This window comes from Urocitellus parryii, chromosome 7, assembly GCF_045843805.1.
Source record: "Urocitellus parryii isolate mUroPar1 chromosome 7, mUroPar1.hap1, whole genome shotgun sequence".
Lineage (NCBI taxonomy): Eukaryota > Metazoa > Chordata > Mammalia > Rodentia > Sciuridae > Urocitellus > Urocitellus parryii.
The window spans coordinates 118,836,689-118,857,661 of NC_135537.1; the positions used below are offsets into that span (position 1 = coordinate 118,836,689).

The following is a 20,973-nucleotide window of genomic DNA, read 5'->3' on the forward strand; positions in this document are numbered from 1 at the left end:
TCTGGATCGCCTTCTGTGACTCCTGGGTCTCTTGACCAACAAACCAGGGCAGAGATAGCCCCACATTTGCCAAGGGATTGCAGAGGCTGAGAGGAGGGCAGGAAAGGTAAAGATTTGGTAATAGAGACGAACAGCCGCTAGGGACTGGGTAACCAAGCAGTTTAATTTCCACTTATGATTCAAAGCAGGTGATTACCAGGTTGGGGGAGGAGGGATAGAAACAGATGGGAAAAAAAAAAAAAAAAAACACAATCAATGGCTTATCAGTGAACAGACTAAAACAAAACTGGAAGTCGAACCCACCATCCTTGAGCCCTGACCAGCTCTGAGTGACCCCAGAGAGTAGAGGGAGGCTTTGGCGGGGCGGTGGGGGGGCGGTTGGCAGGGACACATACCCTTCTTCCGTCTCATTGATGATGTCACAGATCTCCATGTTCAATGTCCAGTCCTCACTCTGCAGGGAGCCATCAGTTGCCTTTTCTGTGAAATCATAGAGAACACTGTTTTACATTTCTCCTGGAATAAGGAGACCCAGGAAGGAAATGAGAGACGAGACCAGAACCACACATTCTCTGCCCAAGCAGATGGGCTGAGCCGATGGATCCAATCTGAGGGTGCTGCTTTCATGAAAGAATACTCATGATTTAATTTCCACTTATGATTCAAAGCATCATAAGTGGGCCCGGGGGCCAGGGTCATGACAAGGCCCTTCATTCTCTAAATTCCAGACCAGAAAGCTCCAGCCCGAGCCATCACAAATCACCCAACACATGAGCATGTCAAGTATATGCACCCACAGGTTCAGCAGCCAAACCACCTGGGATTGAATATAGGCCCCATCACTTACTAGTTATGTAACCTTGGGCAAATTACTTAACCTCTACATGCCAAAACTACAGTACCTACTCCCACAGAATTGTTATAAAATTAAATGGGTTAATATATGTGAAATACAACATGACAGTCAGTCAATCCTCTATAGGTACTTGTTATCACAATGACTAAAGATCAACTGCTGTAGTTAAAAACCACATTTTAGGGGCTAAGGTTGTGGCTCAGTGGTAGAGTACTCGCTTAGCATGTGTGAGGCACTGGGTTCAATCCTCAGCACCATGCAAATGTGAAAATAAAGATATTGAGTCCACCTAAAACTAAAAAATAAAATAAAAAAAAAACACATTTCAGAAAAGAAGGTGGAAGAAGGGAGCATCATTTGGTAGGCTGCTTATTAGGTTTGTTATCATGGTTTGGATTTTAGATGTCCCCCAAAAGCCCATATGTTAAAAGCGTGGCTGCCAGTCTGTGGTACTACTGGGAGATGGTGGAACCTTTGGAAAGTGAGGCCTAGTGGATGAAAGTTGGGTTGCTGGGGGTGTGCCCTTAAGGAGATACGGGGACCCCAGCCTTTCCCTTCTTTGCTCTACCATGTGCTTCTCATCTACACAGTCAACCAACCATGGACTGAAACCTCTGAAACTAGGCGCCAAAGGAAATCTTTCTTCCTTATAAGCTGTTTTTCTCAGGTATTTGTCACAGTGACAGGAAGCAAACACACACAGTATGTTACATGTTTTATTTCATAAAACGTATATTGTTTTATTTCATCCACAAAACAATCTTCTGACCATTCAATGGAGAAAGGACAATCCTTTCATCAAATGATGCTGAAAAAAATTGGCTCTCCACACACAATAGAATGAGGTTGGACCCTTCTCTTATACTTAACTCCAAATGAATTAAAGATGTAAACATAAGAGTGAAAACTATAAAAGTCGTTGTGACATTAGATTTAACAATGATTCAATGGATATAATGTTAAAGGCAAAAGAAAAAAAAAGAAAAATTGAACTGCATCAAAATTTAAAACTTCTGCCAGGTGTGATGGTGCACACCCGTAAGGTCAGCTAGTCAGAAGGCTAAGGTCAGCCTTAGAAACTTAGTGAGATTCTGTCTCAAAATAAAAAATAAAAAGTACCGGGATATAGTTCAGCATCTCTGGGTTCGATCCCCAGAAACCAACCAATCAACTAATCAACAAAAACTTCTGTGAATTAAAGTACACTATCAACAGAGTAAAAAAGCAACCTATGGAATGGGAGAAAAATCTTTGCAAACTATATATATGATAAAAGGCAAATATTCTGAATATACAAAGAAATCCTACAACTCAAAAACCAAAATCCAGCCAATTAAAAAATGGGGGAAAGAGGGCTGGGGTTGTGGCTCAGTGGTAGAGCGCTTGCCTAGCATGTGTGAGGCACTGGGCTTGATTCTCAGCACCACATATTAAAAAAAAAAAAAAAAAAACAGATAAGTGAAATAAAGTTCGATCAACAACTAAAAAAAAAAAATTTTGAAATAAAATGGGGGAAAGAACCCAAAAGTTGTACATTATGTATATTTTTCAATTTAAAAAAAATCACCAAAAAAGAAAGAATATACATAGACATTTCTCCAAAGAAGATATACAAATGGGTCACATATAATTAAAAGATATTGCAACATCACTAAGCATTCAGGAAATGCAAATCAAAATGCAAATCATCTTATACACATTAAGATGGCTACTATAAAAAAGCAATAAGTGTTGGTGAAGATGTGGAGAAACTGGAACCTCCCTGTACTGTTGACAAGAATGTAAAATAGGGTGGTCACTATGGAAAACAGTATGTGGGGTCCTCGAAACATTAGACACAAACTTACCATAAGATCCATTAGGTCTTTTGAGTATATACTCAAAAGAATGGAAAGCAGGGATACCTGAATACCCATGTTCATAGCAGCATTATTCATAATGGCCAGAAAGTAGAAACCGTCCAGCTGTCCATTCACAGGTAAATGGATTTTAAAAAACATAGTCTATTCATACAATAGACTATTATTCAGCCTTAAAAAAGATAAACTTCTAACACATACTAAAACATAGTTGAGCTGCTGGGCGTGGTATTGTAGGTACCTGTAATCTCAGTGACTTGGGAGGCTGAGGCAGGAGGATCACAAATTCAAGGCCAGCCTGGGCAACTGAGTGAGACCCTCAGCAATTTAGCCATACACCTGGGTTCCATGCCAGCACCAACAGAACAAAACAAGAACTTTGAGGACATTATGCTGAGAGCTGAGTAGAATAAATAAGCCAGTCACAAAAGGCCAAATACTCTCTGATTCCATGCCTGTGCAGTCTCTGGAGTGGTCACAGTCACAGAGACAGAAAACAGATCAGTGCTTGTCAGGGGCTGAGGGAAGGGGAAAGTGGGGAGTCAGTGTTTAAGGGGGACAGTTTCATTTTGGGAAGATGAGAGTGTTCTGAAAAATGAATGGTGGTAATGGCCGCACAAGGATGTGAATGTACTCAGCACCATAGCGTTGTGTGCTTAAAAATGGTGAAAATGAAAAAGTTGTACGTTATGTATATTTTTCAATTTAAAAAAAAATCACCAAAAACAGAAAGAATATACATAGGCTAACAGACTTTTGGGTTGGAGGAAACAAGGAAGTGGGAATCAGAGAAAATTCAGGCCTGTTGCCTCATCTGACAGGAAACCTAAGACCCAGAGAAGAAATGGGGATCAGCCTAGGAGCTCAAGATCAGAACCAGAATGAGGGCCCCGCCAGCTGTGAGCTCCATTGGCGTGGGGACTAAGTCGGACTCGCCTCCCTCCTGTGTGCTCCAGTGTCTAGCACTTGGTAACTGCACAATCTGCTGGTGTCCGAGGAAGGACTGAGTTAACATTCCTTCTCCCAAGTCAGTGGTTTTCAGCCTGGCTGTACAAGAGACCCGCCCCAGGAGCTTCTGGGACACACATGACCCAGAGGTTTGGGTTTAATTGGCATAGGAGGGGGTAGGTATCAGCATTTTTAGAAAGTTTCCTGAGTGACTGTGACATGCTGCCAAGATTAAGGACCACTGTTCCACATCATGCCCTCCCTGTGCTCTCTCCAGCTGGGCAGAGAGAGGCAGAGCCTTGGTAGTTCCCTCTGGGAAAGCACAATCTCTGGCTGGTTCTCACTGGCTTATCTCATCGTCCTGCCTGCTCTGTATCTGTCACAGCACAGCAGGGTGATATTCACTGCCTCAACAGCCCGTTGGTACAGGTACCAGAGCACCCAGAATACCGTGGTTGTCCTGTTATAGCCCCGAGCTGGAATACCTCATGTCTGCCTGCCAATCTGCCTCCCCCATCACACTGACCTCTGAAGGCAGGGTCTTATCCATCTCCCTCTCCCCAGTTCCAAGGATGCCAAGTGCTACATTGCAGAGCTTTGTCAATCTCTAGTAAATGGTATTGGGACCATGTGGCTTTACTTTGCCTTAAAGTTACTTAAAGAGCTGCCTTGGAGGAGTCTGCAGGCTAGTTAGATGGCACTCTGGGTACCTTCCACTGGTCCTGTTATCTTCCTCTTAAGATGGGTGAGGGAGGGTGGTGACAGCTGTTATAGAAAAGGACATCCTATAAGGCAGGGATGAGAACTTGAAATTCATTCTCTTGTCTTTCCAGAGGAAGAAGAACATCCACAATTAACATTCACAAAGCATATTTGAAATCTGAAGCAAGAGGCAATAATGGATCTGTGTAGAATGTTGGGATTGATTTTTCTTTCCACCTGGTTTGTAGAGGCCAATTTGCCTCACTAGCAGATAGTAATCCAGAAGGCTCATTTCATACTATTGGGCTTACTACCCAATGAGCTCCCTACCCACTGAAACCTCTTTTTTTCTTTCTCCACACCTGGCCTGGAGCATCCCTGAATGCCATTCCCTGGTGCTGGCACCTCTGGGCTCCTATCCACAATCAATTGTTAGGGAGGTAGAGGATTTGACTGTCCCCCCCCCCCACGCTCACCAAAAGCATGCTGCTGAATGCAAAATGCTAATACCACCCTCTTTTGCCTTCTGGTGCTGGCTGTTTCTGAAGTCACTATATTTAACATCAAAGTGTTAAAAAAAAAAAAAAAAAAGCACTAGCCAAGAAACCAAGCCCAGAGGATTGGGAGGCTCCTCCCAGCAGGGATGTCTTAGGAGGGTGCATGGGAGGGGTGGTTGGGCAGGAGCACTATCACTGCTGTCAGGGTCAAGGCTTCAGGGCATCATGGCAGATCCTACACCATGCAGGAGGTGGCTTTTCCTGAACGGAGAAAATGCCATGGCAACAGCAACCAGATAATATACTACTCTGGCACTGAAGGTTTAACAGAAGCTATATCCGATTGCCCCAGCCCTGCCCAGCCCAGTCCTGCATTGCCCCTGGCCATTAGCATTTCACCAGAGAGCTCAGCATTTTGCAACCAGGATCACTGGTGTCTTAATCTTTACCCGCCCCACAGAACAGGAGGTAGGAATGGCTTGCCCCATGCTCCCTGGAGTATTGTTTTTGCTGTTTTACTATGCTTTATTTTAGGATTTGACAACATATGTGACAAAAGAAATGAGATTGAACTTTGCTTTCCTCTGGCCTGGGGACCAGACGAAGGAAGGGCGCCCACAATGAGTGGCCTCAGTTCCAGAGGCAATCAGATATAACTTTGTTCCTATTTGCCGGGAATTCTTTTATGAGGAGAAAAATAAGAATTGATTTGAGCTGCTCTGTCAGCCTTACTTCCCTCGTCTGTCTCAGCAGAGCCAGATACCCACGGTTCTGTTTGTATGGCATTTCCAGCAAAGTGAAAAGAAAGAATGTTCTTTTTGGGTTGGTTCCTTATAATCAAAAATGAGTATATGTCTTTTAGCTTGAAAAACGCTGAATCCCAGTAATTGAATAGAACGCGCTGACCCTGAGGATAAGTTATCATGCCTTTGAACCCCTTGCTGGTATTATTAGAGGAAGGGAGAGGGTGAATATAAGGTTAATGGATTCTGCTGCTAAACCGAACTTGGAAATGAGGTTTCATTGATTTAATATTTCCTCTATTAAGCCTCCCAAGACTGTGTCCCTTGTGGCCCTACCAAAGAGCAATCTCGGTATGTCATAGCCTGAGTTCTATGAAGGGGATGACGACTAGCACTGGATGGCCCCCTGATGGGCTGGCCTCGCCCCTTGCTGGCTGGGAAGGGTCACAAGGGCATTCCTGCCGCAGAGCCCTGGCTTCAGGATGAGCCTCCTGCTGGGGAGGCTGCTGGGTTGATGGCCAAAGACATGCCCCTATTGTGTGTGACCCCACTAGTGAGTCACTTCCTCTGGGAGGGGACCTAAGCTGGGGGGCTGGGGGATATGCAGGGCAGGTATTCAGAGGCAGTCTGGGTGCAGCAGGAGGCTGGAGACAAGGATCACTTCACATGGAGGAACTCCCACAGCATGGGGGCTCATCCTGCTTCTGCCTGGGCTTTCAACAGTGCACTCTGCTATCCCAGGGGCTGTACTGGGCCCATCCTTTACTCCCTTAACTTTTTCTTCTCGAGCCCAAAATGACGGGTGCCTCCCACTGTTCTTCCCAGGTGCCTCCCACCACCCCTGCCCTTCCCAGTCTTGCCACTTACCAGCCCAGCTGTCCTCCACTGCATGAGTCTGATTTCCCAGAAAGGCCCAGACCTGCTGCTTTCTGGCCTTGTGAACTGAACTCTTCCTCATACTTGAGATGAGTGGGATGGGGGCAGGGTGTCCCTGGAGCTCATCTGGCTCTTACCCATTGCTGATGCTGAAGTGCCATCTCAGCCCTTCCTCATCTTGTAAACAAGAATCAAAAACTGCCCTATACCTGCCAAACTGGAGCCATCTGAGGACTTTGGCTAAAATTGCTCCCAATCTCAGGAGCCTCCCCAGGGCCCTTGCGCAGCCCAACACCAGTATCACATTCATGAGGAGGCAGTCTCACCATTTGTGGGTGGGTTTGCTTTGTCAGGGTGGTCAGAACTGTCTATGGGTGCTGAGTGTGATGAATAAGAAGAGTGAAAAAGATGAGGATGTATCTTTTTTGGTAGAAAAATGAGTGATAATTAAAACAAAGAGGCTTTTTTTGCAGACTGAGGCTGCTGCACACACGTTTGGAACGATTGCTATATTCTTGGAGTGTGTTGTCACTGCCTGTAAGTGCAGCTTTTGTTTGGATATGTGAGTTCTAGTGTGTTATGTAAAAAGCAAGTGTCACTTCTCCACAGCTTCATCCAGTAGAACAAGGACACTTCCAGCTTATACAGAGGTCATTTATTTTAGCATCTGCGTCTCAATGGAAGTGTGAGCTGTATTAAGCTTCTGTTAAAATAGTGGTGATGGGATTCCTCTCATGAATTGAGAGTTAGGATCAGGCAATTTCAGAAATCATCAAAGACGATCCACCTCACATCAGGACTTAGGCTTTGCTAGAAGACAGGACAAAATCATGCAAATGCCCAGGCTTTACAAAGAGACAGACCTGAGATCAAATATCGGTACCACAATTCAATTATGTGATCCTGGCCTACCAGATGTGAAGTGGCATCTCACTGTGGTTTAGACTTGCATTTCCCTAATGATTAGTGATACTGAACATCTTTTCATGTATTTATAAACCATTCATATATCTCCTTTGGAGAAATATCTACTAAATATCTACTAAAAGTCCTTCATCTATTTTTAATTTTTAAATTTTTTTTTCAGTTTGAATCCAGTTGTGCTCTACCACTGAGTTACATCCCCAGTTATCTTTAAATTTTTTTACTATTATTTTTAGTTTTTAGGTAGACACACATCTTTATTTTATTTTATTTTTTTTTACGTGGTGCTGAGGATTGAACCCAGTGCCTCACGCATGCTAGGCGCACTATCATTTGAGCCACATCCTCAGCCCTTAAATTTTACTTTGAGACAGCACCTCACTAAGTTGCCCAGGCTGGCCTTGAACTTAGGATCCTTCTGCCCCAGTTTCCTGAGAAGCTGGGATTATGGGCATGCTACCATGCTCTAGTCTGTTTTTTAATTGGGTGGTTTTTAAAATTTGCTTATTTTTAATATTGAGTTGTAGTTCTTTATGTATTCTAGATTCTGGATATTAATCCCTTATCAGATATATGCTTTGTAAATATGTTTTCCCATTCTGTGGGTTATCTTTCTTGATAGTGCCTTTTGTTGTTGTTGTTTGGTACCAGGGATTGAATCCAGGGCACATCCCCAGTCCATTTTTGTATTTTATTTAGATGAAGGGTCTCACTGAGTTGCTTAGTACCTTGCTAAATTGCTGAATCTGTCTTTGAACTCATGATCAGTTTCAGCCTCCTGAACTGCTGGGATTACAGGGTTACGCCACTGCGCCTAGATTGATGTCTTTGATGCACAAAATTTTTAATTTTGATTGTCCTACTTATCTATTTTTAATTCATATATATATGAGTGTGTGTACATATATATGTGTGTGTTTATATATATGTATACATATAAACATGTGTGCATGTGCATGCACAAAAACACATATATTCTTTTGAGACGGGGTCTTGCCATGTTGCCCAAGACTGGCCCTGTACTCCTAGGCTCAAGCAACCCTCCTGCCTCAGCTTCCCAAGCATCTGGAACTACAGGAACATATCACCATATACAGCTTCTTTTAGCAATATTTTGTGGTTTTTAATGCATAAACTTTTTGCCACATTAGTTAATTCCTAGGTATTTTAATCTTTTTGGTGCTACTGTAAATGGAATTGTTTTCTTAGTTGTTTTTTTTTTTTTTTTGCATTGTTCATAGCAGTACAACTGATCTTTGAATGCTGATTTTGTATGTTGCAACATTGCTAAATTTATTTAAGAGCTCTAACAGGGTCTTTTGTATGTGGTATCCTTAGGGTTTTCTATATAGGAAGTCATGTCATCTGTGAACAGAGATATACATTTTACTTCTTCCTTGCCCATTCTGATGCCTTTATTACTTTTCCTTCCCTAATTGCTCTGGCCAGAATTTTCATTACTTTGTAAACAGAGTGGTAAAAGTGGTTGTTCTCGGGCCTACATAACCCACTCACACACCCCCAGAGCCAACGACACTGAAGGATGACCCATTTCAGTCCTCCTTCCACAGCAAAGGTGGGTGAAAGCAGGAGCCCCAGGAGGATGCTGCAAGCCTGAGGAAGTCACCTCGTATTTCTCAGGCCTGGGGACCTTCACTTCAGCCTGTCCATCCAATAGCCTCTCTGGAGTGTCCTGGTCTATGTCTTCTGAGATGCCCTTTTTACTGGCTAGGAGCTGTGAATACATTTTCAGTCCCCTACCTGAATTTAAAGCTGCTTGGAGGTAGGACATTTTCATGTCCTCAACAGGTCTAACCTTATACTGCCAGGGCCCTTGGGAAGTAAAATGATGACTGTAAGCCTTTCAGAGGTCCCTGGCCAATAGGCCCCATGCAGTTTGGTGCAGGCAAAATGTGCATCTTTGTGTATCTATAGTGGAGGCTATTACGGGAAGGGGTTGTGAACTCGGACTACTGTGAGTCCTAGTTCTGCCAATTACTGTGTGACCTCAGGGTAGTCACCTGACCTCCCCTGGCATTTCCCACATCTGTAATATGCAGTAATAAGAGACTTCTCTCCCGTGGTTATGAGAGAGTAAACACCCAGAAAAAACCAACAGAGCCCCTAGCCCAGAGTTCCCTTCTCCACACGCAGTTGGCATGGCTGTTATTTCTGTTATTATTGCTGTTCTTCTAAAAGGGGCTCTCTGCCAGCACCCTGCCCTGGGTATCCAGCCTTGAACATTCCCGTGTCACCACTGCCACCTACAGGTAAGCAGCCATGCACAACTAAGCCCACCAGCTTCAACACCCTTGGAACTCTCTAATATCTCCAGCCTTTAAAATTTCTGGGTTTCTGAGCCAGGAGAGCTCCATGCACAGAAGCCACAAGGGGCTCCCCTTCCCGAAGGAAGCCCCCAAATTTGACTCAGCTCCCAGGTAGGAGGAAGAAGCAGTCATGGTACAATTTCAAGAATCTAAATGTTAAAACTCCTAGAGCACTTAAAACTAGCTACTAAAAGAGTCACATTTCCTGGCCCCTGGGAAGTATCATGTGGGGGAGAAGGGAGTACAGTGTGGTTGCTAGGCCCCATGGCAGCCTCTTGGCCTCAAAGCCAATGCTGGATGGTTGATCTCAAGTCTTAAAGGAATTAGTATTCCTTTCACCAAAAACCAGAGAAAAAGAAGGAAGAATGAAAACTACTGCTTATAGGGGCTGGGGTTGTGGCTCAGCGGGAGTGCACTAGCCTAGCATGTGCAAGGCCCTGGGTTCAATTCTCAGCACTGCATAAAAATAAGTAAACAAAATAAAGGTATTGTGTCCAAGTAAAAAATAAATATTTTTTAAAAAAAGAGAAAAAAAAAAAAAAAAGAAAACTACTGCTTATTAAACATATAACTTTTGGTCTGGGCCAGTTTTTTTTTTTTTTTTTTTTTTTTTTGCTTGCTAGGAATGGAATCCAGGGCCTGATGAGAGCTACTGTACCACTGGCAAGTACCCACTGAGCAACACCCCCAGCACTCTGGGCCAGTTCTTTTTATGCATGATTTATTTGACTCTCCCTTCCCCTCTAAGCAAGTTCTCTCTAATAGGTGAAGAAATGAAGCCTAGCAGTGACCAATCCCACAGTGCATAGCCGGCAGGTAGGAGTACTGCCAACCACAGAACTAGGTCTTCCTGGTAAACTGGGTCTTGGATCCCAGCCCATTCCCAAATAGAAGGCAGTGGGGGCGGGGCAAAGAAGATACTGGTCCCTACAGCAGACTGGACCAGCAGCTATACTGATTTTGAAGGTGAAAGCTAAAGACCAAGGGCTAAGAAGTATAAAAGTATAAAGTATAAAAGAACATGCTGATGAAAGGATCAAGTTAAATTACTTGCTGGATTAACTTTGTTTTGTCTTTGCCTACACCACCACCACTAGGGATTGAACCTAGGGTGCTCAACCACTGAGCTATGCCCCCAGTCCTTTGGATTTGGGGACAGGATCTTGTTAAGTTGGCCTCAAACTTGCGATCTTCCTGCCTTAGTCTCCTGAGCTGCTGGGATTATAGATATGTGCCACCATGCCTGGCATTTCCTTGCTTTTTTACAAATTAATAAACTTTTTATTTTGGAACAATTTGAGATTTACTGAAAAGTCGCAAGACAGTATAGAGAGAGCACCCATACACTTTCTCCCAGTTTTTTTTTTTCATGTCAGCATCTTACGTAATCACTGTATATCTGTCAAAACCAAAACACAGACACTGATATAGTACTACTAGCTAAACTCCAGATGCCATTCAGATTTCTCCAGTTTTCTCCTAATGTCCTTTTGTGTCAAGGATCTGATCTGAATGCCACAGTGCAGTTAGTTTCCCCCTCTTTTTAATGTCCTGTTTTCTTTAAAGGTTGACAAACCCACAAATTCACTAACTTACTCTCCTTCCTGAAGATCTCGGTTCTGAAGGCAGCTCTGTGTAAGCCCAGACTCCACACCCAGCCTCATTAGGGCACCACATCCTCCCCCTCCCCAAACAAAGGAGCCCTTCAGGCCAGCTGAACAACAGAGAAAACAGCAGCTTGTTAGCCACACAGGCCTGGGGCTGCTGACCCAAGTTCTTTTTTAACTGGAATTCCCTTAAGGGGAATCCACAGATTTAAAATGCATCTGGGGTGTGTTCTCTAGAAGCAGAGGCGCTGGTTTGATGTATTTCCTTCTTTGTACTTAATGGAATATCTTATGAGTGGAGTAAATGAGTATGAGAGAAGAGCAGGGGAGGAGGCTGGTGAGGGCTGGGATGGAGATGTGCCACCTTGGAGGAGGGGCCCCTGCAGGAGCCGGTCAGGCCAGGAGGAAGGTTGCCTGCGGTTGTCCCAGCCTAGCAGGCTGCTCTCTTATGTCAGGCAGGAGGGCCAGTTGACTGGGAAGATAAAAGGTCCCCTGGGACTCGGTGCTCAGGTTGGGGCTCTTGCTCAAGCAGATCAGATAAGCTTAGGGCCATGGCCACAGATTCCCAGGAACTTCTCTCTGCACACTGCTTTGCTGCCAATTTCTTCTTCCCCAGAGCACTTGTCAGGGGCTGTGGACCTCAGCCACATGTTCCCCAGTGGTCTTCACCTCTCTAGGAAGAGACATGATGTGCCTGAGCATTTCACTGTTCCTGATTGCGGAGACGCCCCTCAGGGACTTCTCTGGGAATACCATTCCTTGGGGAGGGACAATATGCAAAGCCATCTAAAGACTTCCCAGTTTAAGTCAAAAACTTAAACTGAAGGAATGAGATGTAACTCAGTAGAAGAGCACTTGCCTAACATGCCCCAGGTCCTGGGTTCCATCCCCAGCACCACAAAACAAACAAACAAAAACCTTGAACGAAGAGGCCTCTCCCTGCCCAGCACTGTGCTAGGCTGGGATGGAAACAAGCAAGACGGAGCTGTTGACCACAAGGAGCTCAGATGGCTGCAGACAGACAGCTAGAACCCAGTGGGACCAGGGTTAGCATAGGGGTGTACACAGAAACAAAGACTGGTGGATCAACAGATCATTAATGGTACTGAAGAGGGGAGAAGAGGGGCCTGTGATAGCAAAGGCAAGGGAGAGCAGGGATTTGGAGGAGAGGAGAGCCAACCAGAGTGAGAACAGCCTGCAGACGCAGGGCTGTGGCGAAGGTGAATGGCAAGAGGTCAGAGGCCAATTCTGGAGAGTCTTTTCATTTTCTGTGTAGAGTCTGGGGCTTTTCAACAAGAGTGTTTGTGACAGATCACTCTGGGAACAGCATGGGGGCTGTACTGGTCCACAGAGGCTGCAGGCAGGAAGCAGGCGGCAGGTCATCATAACAGTTCATGAAGAAAGAAGACAGGACAGCACGTTGGTCAAGGGCATAGCTTTGAATCTGATGGACTAGGGGACAGTCCAAGTACTCTATGACTCAAGGCACATTTCTTACACTCTCAAACTTCAGTCTAGTCATCTCTTCGTAAGGCAGGCAGAACAGTCACACCTCCTCACAAGGTGAAGTCAGATTCAAAGAGTTTAGTGATGCAAAACACAAAAAAGAAAATCTGGAACATAGTAGGGGTGCATAAAATGTGAGCCATAGTTCTTTTTTAAAATTTATTTTTGTGGTGCTGGGGACTGAACACAGGGTCTCATACACACTAAGCAAGCACTTTAGCACTGAGCTATACCCCTAGCCCAAAATATTCCATCACATGGATACACAACCACCTTTTGATTATTACAAATAATGCTGTTATGAATCCTCATGAAAAAAATGTTTGTTTCTGTGGCGCTAGGGATGGGATTCAGGGCCTTGTGCATGCTACGTAAGCGCTCCACTGCTGACTTGCACCTCCAGTCCCTATCAACCAACAATTCTTAACATGCATTTTGTGGACTGGACCTCGGGAAAGATGAGATTCAGGTACAGAAATCAAAAGGGGAAGGTAACCATCTCAAGGCTCTTACTGCAGCCTCCAGGTGGAAGAGTCAGGAGGCCATCCTAACTCGCTATTCGGCTGGGAACAGAAAGGATCTTGGCTGACTCTGTTAGCCAGGGACCAGCCAGCCTATGAGGCCAGTCAGGGACTACAAGCATCACCATGAGCAAAACTGAAAAGGAAGGTCTCCTTTCTGCCTCAAAGAGTGATTACAAAATCCCAAGCCAGGAGAAAGACTTCCAAAAGTTCCCCAGGGCTCCTACCTGCTGTGCTCATTAGAGCCAGAGTGCTCTGACTAACTCCTGCAAAGAGCTGCTCTTCAGAACTGGGTACAGAGAAACACTCTCCTTGCCACCATCACAGCATTCGCAGTATTCAAAGACATCTGTGGGCAGCAGTCAAAAGCAACCCATCCGAGCAAGACTCAAATATTAGCTCAAATGGTTTTCATCCAGAGGCCTAGTCTTTGGAAGAACAGCAGCCAATAATCAAAAAACACCCATGTCAAAATGATGAAATTAAACTTTTACACTTAAATTAACATGCATTTTGAAAAGAATACCCACTGCTGGGAAGGTGAAACCAGAACATCACATTTTTGAAGACAGCACACATTTCAGAACTCTCTGGAAAAACAATCTGGGCAGTAGACATCAAGGGACATGCTATAAAGGGTGCTTTTTCTCTTTTGCTTTTTCCTTTTTGCCTTCCCTCTCCCTTTCCTCCCTCCCAACTTCTCTCCCTCCCTTCCTTCTTTCCCCTCTCTTTCTCTTTTTGAAATAGGGTCTCACTATGTTGCCCAGGTTAGCCTCAAACTCCTGGGCTCAAGACATCCATCTACTTTGGCCTCCAAGGTAGCTGGGACTACAAGTATGTGCTATGACATGTGGCTATTTTTAACTTATATACACAAATTGTACATGCTTATGGGGCCATGAAAGGGTCTCATCCTTTGACCTAGTAATCTCTTTAGGATTCATAGTGGGAAAAAAATATGTAAAAGAAAAAAAGCCAGGCTGGGGCTGGGGCTCCGTGGTAGAGCACTTGCTTGGCATGCATGAGGCACTGGGTTCGGTCCTCAGTACCATATAAAAATAAAAAAATAAAGGTATTGTGTCTACCTACAACTAAAAAAAATATACATATTAAAAAAAAGAAAAAAGCCACATTCAACTCTGCAATTCCACTCCTACATATACACCAAGAAAAATGAAAACATGTCCGCACAAAAATTTACTCACAAATGTTCACAGCAGCCTTAGTCATAATGGCCCCAAAAGTATAAACCCAAATGTCCATCACCTGATGAATGGATAAGCAAAATGTGGTCTATCCGTACAATAGAATATTATTCAGCAGTTAAAAAAATTGGAATTCTGACATGTGCTATAACATGACTGAACCTTGAGGACATTCCACTCAGAGCCAGTTGCCGAAGGACAAATACTGTGTGAATTCACTTGTAAGAGATGGCTAGAGAAGTCAAATTCATAGAGCTAGAAAGTAAAATGGTGGTTGCCAGGAACCAGGGGAGAGAACAGAGTTATCGGTTTGGGAAGATGAAAGAGTTCTGGAAGATGGATGGTGGTATTGGCTATACAAAATGTGAACGTCTTCAATGACACAGAATGTTCACTTAAAAATGGTTAAAATGGCCAGGCACAGTGGTGCACTGTCTGTACTACCAGTGATTTGGGAGGCTAAGGCAGGAAGATCCTCAAGTTTAAGGCTAGCCTGGGTAACTAAGACCCTGTCCCAAAGAAAAAAAGGGCTGGGAATGTAGCTCAATGGTAAAACACCCCTGGGCTCAATCCCCTGTAAACCCTCTTCCTCCAAAAAAAGGGCTAAATGCTATTTTTTTTTTCAGTATCAAGGATTGAACCCAGGACCCTGCATATGACAGGCAAATGCTTACCACTGAGCTACACCCTAGCCCTTTTTACCTTTTGAGACCAGGTCTTGCTGAATTGTGCAGGCTGGCCTCAAACTTGTAATCCTCTTGCCTCAGCCTCCTGAATCATTGGGATTACAGGTGTGTGTCACTATGCCAGCTTAAAATGGTAAATTTTATGATATGTATACTTTTGTTGTAGATGGACAGAATATTTTATTTGTGTGTTTGTTTTTATATGGTGCTGCTGAGAATTGAACCCAGTGCTTCACATGTGCTATACAAGTGCCCTGCCACTGAGCTACAATTCCAGCCCACTCTTACTACTATTTTTAAAATGGAAAAAAGGCCATATATTATATGATGACATTTATATGAAATGTTCAGGCAGGTCTACAGAGACAGAAAGTAGATTAGTGATCACCTACGGTTGGGAGTGATGAGAGAAATGTGGAGTGATTACTAGTGGGTATTGAAAATGTTTTAATTGATTGTGGAAATGATTGCACTGTCTGTGAATATACTAAAAACCACTGAATTGTACATTTTAAATGGGTAAACTGTATGGTATGTGAATTACATCTCAATGTAAAGCTGTTGAGAAAAGGGAAAAAAGCTGCCAGGAACACATTTAATGTAGTATCATTTAAAAATCTTAAAACCTCTCAAATATGAAATAGAAAAATGATAGTTAAGTGAATTAAGGCACATTGACTAAGTGAATATTATATAGCCATGATGGTAATATTTATGATAACCAGAAAAAAAAATTTGAGGTGGTGTAAAGAACATATGATGCAAAATTATTGGGGGAAAAATAAGACGCAAAATTACTGGGGATGTATTATAGATAATGCCTAGAAGAGAAATGTGAAAAAGTAAAAATAATCAATGTGTTGAAGTATTTAGCTTAGAGACAAATCTTTTAAAATTCTTTTTGCTTTTTTTGTTATGAAAAGAAGGAAAATGAATGTTATACTGCAAAAGACTAAGAAATAAAATGGCAAACTCAGAACCAAAATGAAAAACTAGTAATTTAATTCTTCCACCAAAAATATCGAGGCAGAGGCACAGGCTGGTCTGAACACAAGTAAACCTTTTAACTGAATACAGTGGCTATTTTCTCTAAGGATAAAAGCCTTCCAGGACCAGTATCTCTCAAAAAGCACTTCATCCTGACCAGGCCTCCCTGTTAACTCTCCCTTGTCCCAGAGGGTACCTAGCTAATCGAGGAAGCCAGCACCCAGGGAAATGCACATGCAACATACACATGTGATTTACATTCCAAAGCCAAATACAACAGGGTTCTAAATCATCTGGGAAATCTTTCCTATCCATCAACATTGAAAAATCAGGAATATCAACCCTGAGAACAAACAGGGGTGATTATATTTTAAAAGTATCCATACTTAAATAAGAAGGGATCCAACACAAGCATGTATTCCTATATTCCTATATGATACTCAGAGCTAACAGACTTATCACATGTAGGTTGTGTAACTTATTAATGACAATGTGACTTTAAACGGCAGTTCTAACTGGGTCACCTTGAATAATACAAAACAAAGCTTGCCAAGGGAAACATGCAAATAAGATGATCAAAATCCAGCAGGGAGTAGGCATTTTTCTAGCTTTTTGGAAAAAGAAACATAATATGCACCTAGCTTCTTCAGCACTGAAAAAAAAAAAAATGCTAAGTGGAAAACAGGCAGCAAAAAAAAAAACCATGCCTTCGTAATAGGGTGGAGACCAAAGGCTGAGCCTCACACTGTTTTCCTGCCCAGAGCACTCAGTCGAGTTGGTACCTGGATAAAGTGGCATGGCCAGGTTTACCATGTAATAAGCAGACACGCAGGCACCACCTGCAGCAGCATCTCTCCCCCAGTCCTCTCCACCAGTCTCTAGGCCAGGACCTGTAGGCAGAGCATTCTTAATGAATTCAACCATTTGGCCTTACAAAAGAGGCCACAGAAAACAAAGGGCAATCTTCTACATTTAGGGGGATGACTAGCTATTTTATGATATTAAAAATTATGGTGGGCTGGGGTGTAGCCCAGTGGTACAGCACTTACCTAGCATGCATGAGGTCCAGGATTCAATCCCCAGCACCCCTCTCACACACACAAAAGATAACAAGAACTATGGCTAATTTATTTTAGGTGTGATAATAAGCCATTGGTGAATGCTTTTAAGAAGATACTTTATCTTTTAGAAATATACACTCAAGTTTTCATAGGTGAAACAACATGATATTTAGAATTTATTGCAAAGTAATCCAGGATGGGAGAACTGTAGGTTGCCAAAACTGCCATGAACAAAAATTGTCATGATGGGCTGGGGCTGTAGCTCAGTGGCAGAGCAGTTGCCTTGCACATGTGATGCCCTGTGTTCTATCCCCAGAATTGGAAAAAGAAAATGCCACAAATTAATGATTGTTGAAGCCTAATGATAAGTACATAAGGGCTCATTATAATAGTCTTTTTCCTTTTGTATATGTTGGAATTTTCCATAATAAAAAGAAAAAAATCAGCAGGAAAAGGCATAAAACCATTCATAACTTTGACCCTGCCATAGTTCCCTAAGGAAATAAGTAAGGGGAAGAGGGAGAACCGACTGCAAAGATACATAATTGAGAAAAACTCTGCTGTTCCCAACAAATGAGAGGATGGCTAAGCAAGAGGATACATCAATAAGGCAAAAATGCTACGTGGCTTTTAAAAATGATAAATACATCGGCCTAGTCACTAAGTGGAAATCGGTAGAGGAATGTTAAGTGGAAAACAGGCAGCGGAAAAATATTATGTGCATACTAATCACCACAAGGTAAAAATGCTCACATAATGGAAAGGGTCAAAAGAGAACAGAGAACTGTGTCCTCCCTTTAACACTCAGCCCAGTGGCCTCTTCCCAGGGAGGGCCCTGAACCGCCCCCGCGTGCTCCTGCACACGCCAGCTGAATTAATTGCGCTCTTCTGGGATCCCACTGCCTTGTTTTGCTCACACTCTCTTATTGCTTGTGTATCGCTCCTGATGGACCTGCCCTCCCTGATGGACCGTGAATTCTAGTGGCACACAGTAGGTATTCCACAGACTAGGACATAAATAGCTGCTGTGTCTTAAGGTTTTGTTTTGTTTTTCCTTTAGAACTATTCCCGCCCACAGTAACCATTCAGGAAAGGCATTCCTCAGTGATTATCAGAGAACAATGCTTCCATTTCTGATTCACAAAGTGCTGCTGCTACTCCAGGCTTATGAAGCCAGCAAGGCAAAACAAAATCCAGCAGACTTCCTGTCCAGATCCTAGGGGGACTGCTGCGAAAAATCTCATTTTGTTTTGCAAGCTTGTAACAAGACATCGCTGTGGCTCCTACTGAGTCTCAAGATACTCCCCAAGTACAGCTGGGAGATGGCTGTCCCCTCCTCTGCCACTTGAAAGGGGCCCACTCCACAGCTGGGGAATGGGAAGGGAAGAGCACACTGGGGACCTGTAGCCACTGGCAGCTCTAGACTTTGAGGGCAAGAACTACCATCTAGTCTCGAGACTGCACTTTAGTTTAAAGGGCTTCTGCAGGGCTGTGGCATAGCCAATGCCATGGTCCTCCAGTGCTATATCCCCTTGTTCTTTTTTTTTCCCATGCTCCTGGGGATTCTACACAACGCACTCTACCACTGAGCTACATTTCCAGTCCACTTTATTTTTTTATTTTGATTCGGGGTCTCACAAAATTGCTGAGGCTGGCCTCAAACTTGTGATCTTCCTGCCTCAGCCTCCCTAGTAGCTGGGATTACATGCATGCACCACTGTGCTAGACTGTCCCCTGGTGCTTAAGGACCCCCTCTGCCTATCTCCTCATCCCTTTTGTTTAGAGCTGCTTTGAGCCGCAGGCTTTGGGGTGGGTGGGGGGAGGTCAACATTCAGAATATCAGGAAGAAACCCATAGGTAGCCATTTATCGGAGCAGTAGTTCTTAACTCTTCTTGGATAAAATGTTAAAGGAAGCTTTTGAGAAAGTACACATGCATATGAAATTCTGCACACGCTCCCAACAGGTTCTGCCCCAACCCCTGGTCCCAGTCAGATACTACTGCTGCCCTAGGAGTTTCAGCCTTGACTGTTAATGTAAACACTTAAAAAAGCTAAATCCAGCCAGGTGCATGGCTGTAATCCCAGTGACTTGGGAGGCTGAATCAGGAGGACATACATTCAAGGTCAGCCTCCACAATTTAAGGAGACTGTCACAAGATAATAAAGAAGGCTGGGGATGTAGCTCAGGGGTGGAGCAGCTGCCTAATATTAGCAAGGGCCTGGGTTTAATCCTTTGAACCACAAACACAACACTGAACACAGCATGGGTTTTTACAACAGCAAGGCAGCTGCACCAAGTGAGGTACCTGTGGTGCTCCAGGGCAGCTCTCTGGAGAGGACTCTGCTCTGTGTCTTCATGAAGACCACCAGCAGAGACAGCTGCACAGAGCCCAGGCCTGGGCACACAGGAGGGCAGGAACAACCCTGGATCCCACCCTCCACCCACATCTTCAGACATGACCCTGCCACACCTGAGGTCCTCAAGGCTGCCGACCACAGAAAGAGAGCCTCTTCCTGTTAGCTGAGATGTGACACTCTACTCATCATGAGGGTCACTTTACTGAGGGTTTCTTTAAATGCTCCAGAAAGTAGGGTAGGGAGAATGCAGCACACAAACAAAGGCCAAAAATTTGGTCCAGGTCGTCCTAGGGAAACATCAAATCAGAGACTCTTGACAAAGTGGTAGAAAGGGAGATCCCAGGCATGTGGGGACATGACTTCCAACTTGGGCAGGGCAAGGAGGACCATATAGAGAGCCCTGTTGCTCCTGCAGAGACACAGCCAGCAGGCCCCTCCGGACATTCCAAACTCAGGAGATTCCCAGTCTGACTAATCCCATCCCTTGTCCAAGAGCCAAACACCTTTCTCAGTAGCCTCTTGCTCATATATATATATCATGGAAATGTTCTGAAGCAAGCTGTGGTCAAATCGTTGTCCTATTCCAGCCCTTTACTGCCTCTCCCTATCATGGGACAAGAAGGATATGTCCTACCTGTTTCCGAAAAGAATTTAAGGTAATTTTTAATAATAATAATTTAGCCTCAAGATAAGTGAAAGACTTTAAGTCACATGGAATAAATAAAATAAATTTTTTTTACCAAGAACCAGAGAGATAAGACAGTTACTACAACCAGACACTAAATTATGCCTGAGCATCCTGACAGCCTATGCAAAAAGGTAAAGACAATGAGTTCCACAGTTCTTACATTTTTTGTTAAAGGTAAAATAAAAAGCACTCCATTAGGAGACAGGAAATTTTCTTCCCTAACAGTGAAATTCCTTATATTAAGGAATAATGAATGAACAGCATAATATATATTGCCTTTAACCACAGTTCCACATAAATACAAAATGTTCTTCCTATGACTTGGCCTTGCAATCACTGCTCTTCACAATCTGTCCCTGTTACTTTGGTAGCCTGATTTTCGTCTTCCCAACCTATCCCATCCCCACAAAGCAGACTTCTTATTCCCAGAACAAACCCTAACCTTCCTCTTACTTTTCTTTACTCACTCTGTCTTTTTTGTTTGTTTGTTTGTTTATTAGAGATTGAACAAGGGGCATTCTACCACGGTGCTACATCTCCAGCTCTTTCTAAATTTTATTTTGAGGAAGGTCTTGCTAAGTTGCTGAGATTGGCCTTGAACTTGCAATCCTCCTGCCTCAG

General features: G+C 43.7%; 1 protein-coding gene across 5 annotated transcripts in view; it reads right to left on the reverse strand.

Moving 5' to 3' along the window:
- Tom1l2 (target of myb1 like 2 membrane trafficking protein) overlaps positions 1-20,973 on the reverse strand; it is a 119,037-nt gene that overhangs the window by 55,469 nt on the left and 42,595 nt on the right. For 4 of the 5 annotated variants that reach the window (XM_026408669.2, XM_026408668.2, XM_077801383.1 and 1 more), the window contains exon 2: positions 396-480. In XM_026408669.2, coding sequence (XP_026264454.1) covers positions 396-480 — 85 coding nt within the window. Of the gene's footprint in view, positions 1-395; positions 481-17,026; positions 17,119-20,973 lie in introns of those variants that run through there. The other variant, XM_077801384.1, reaches the window with a different exon arrangement.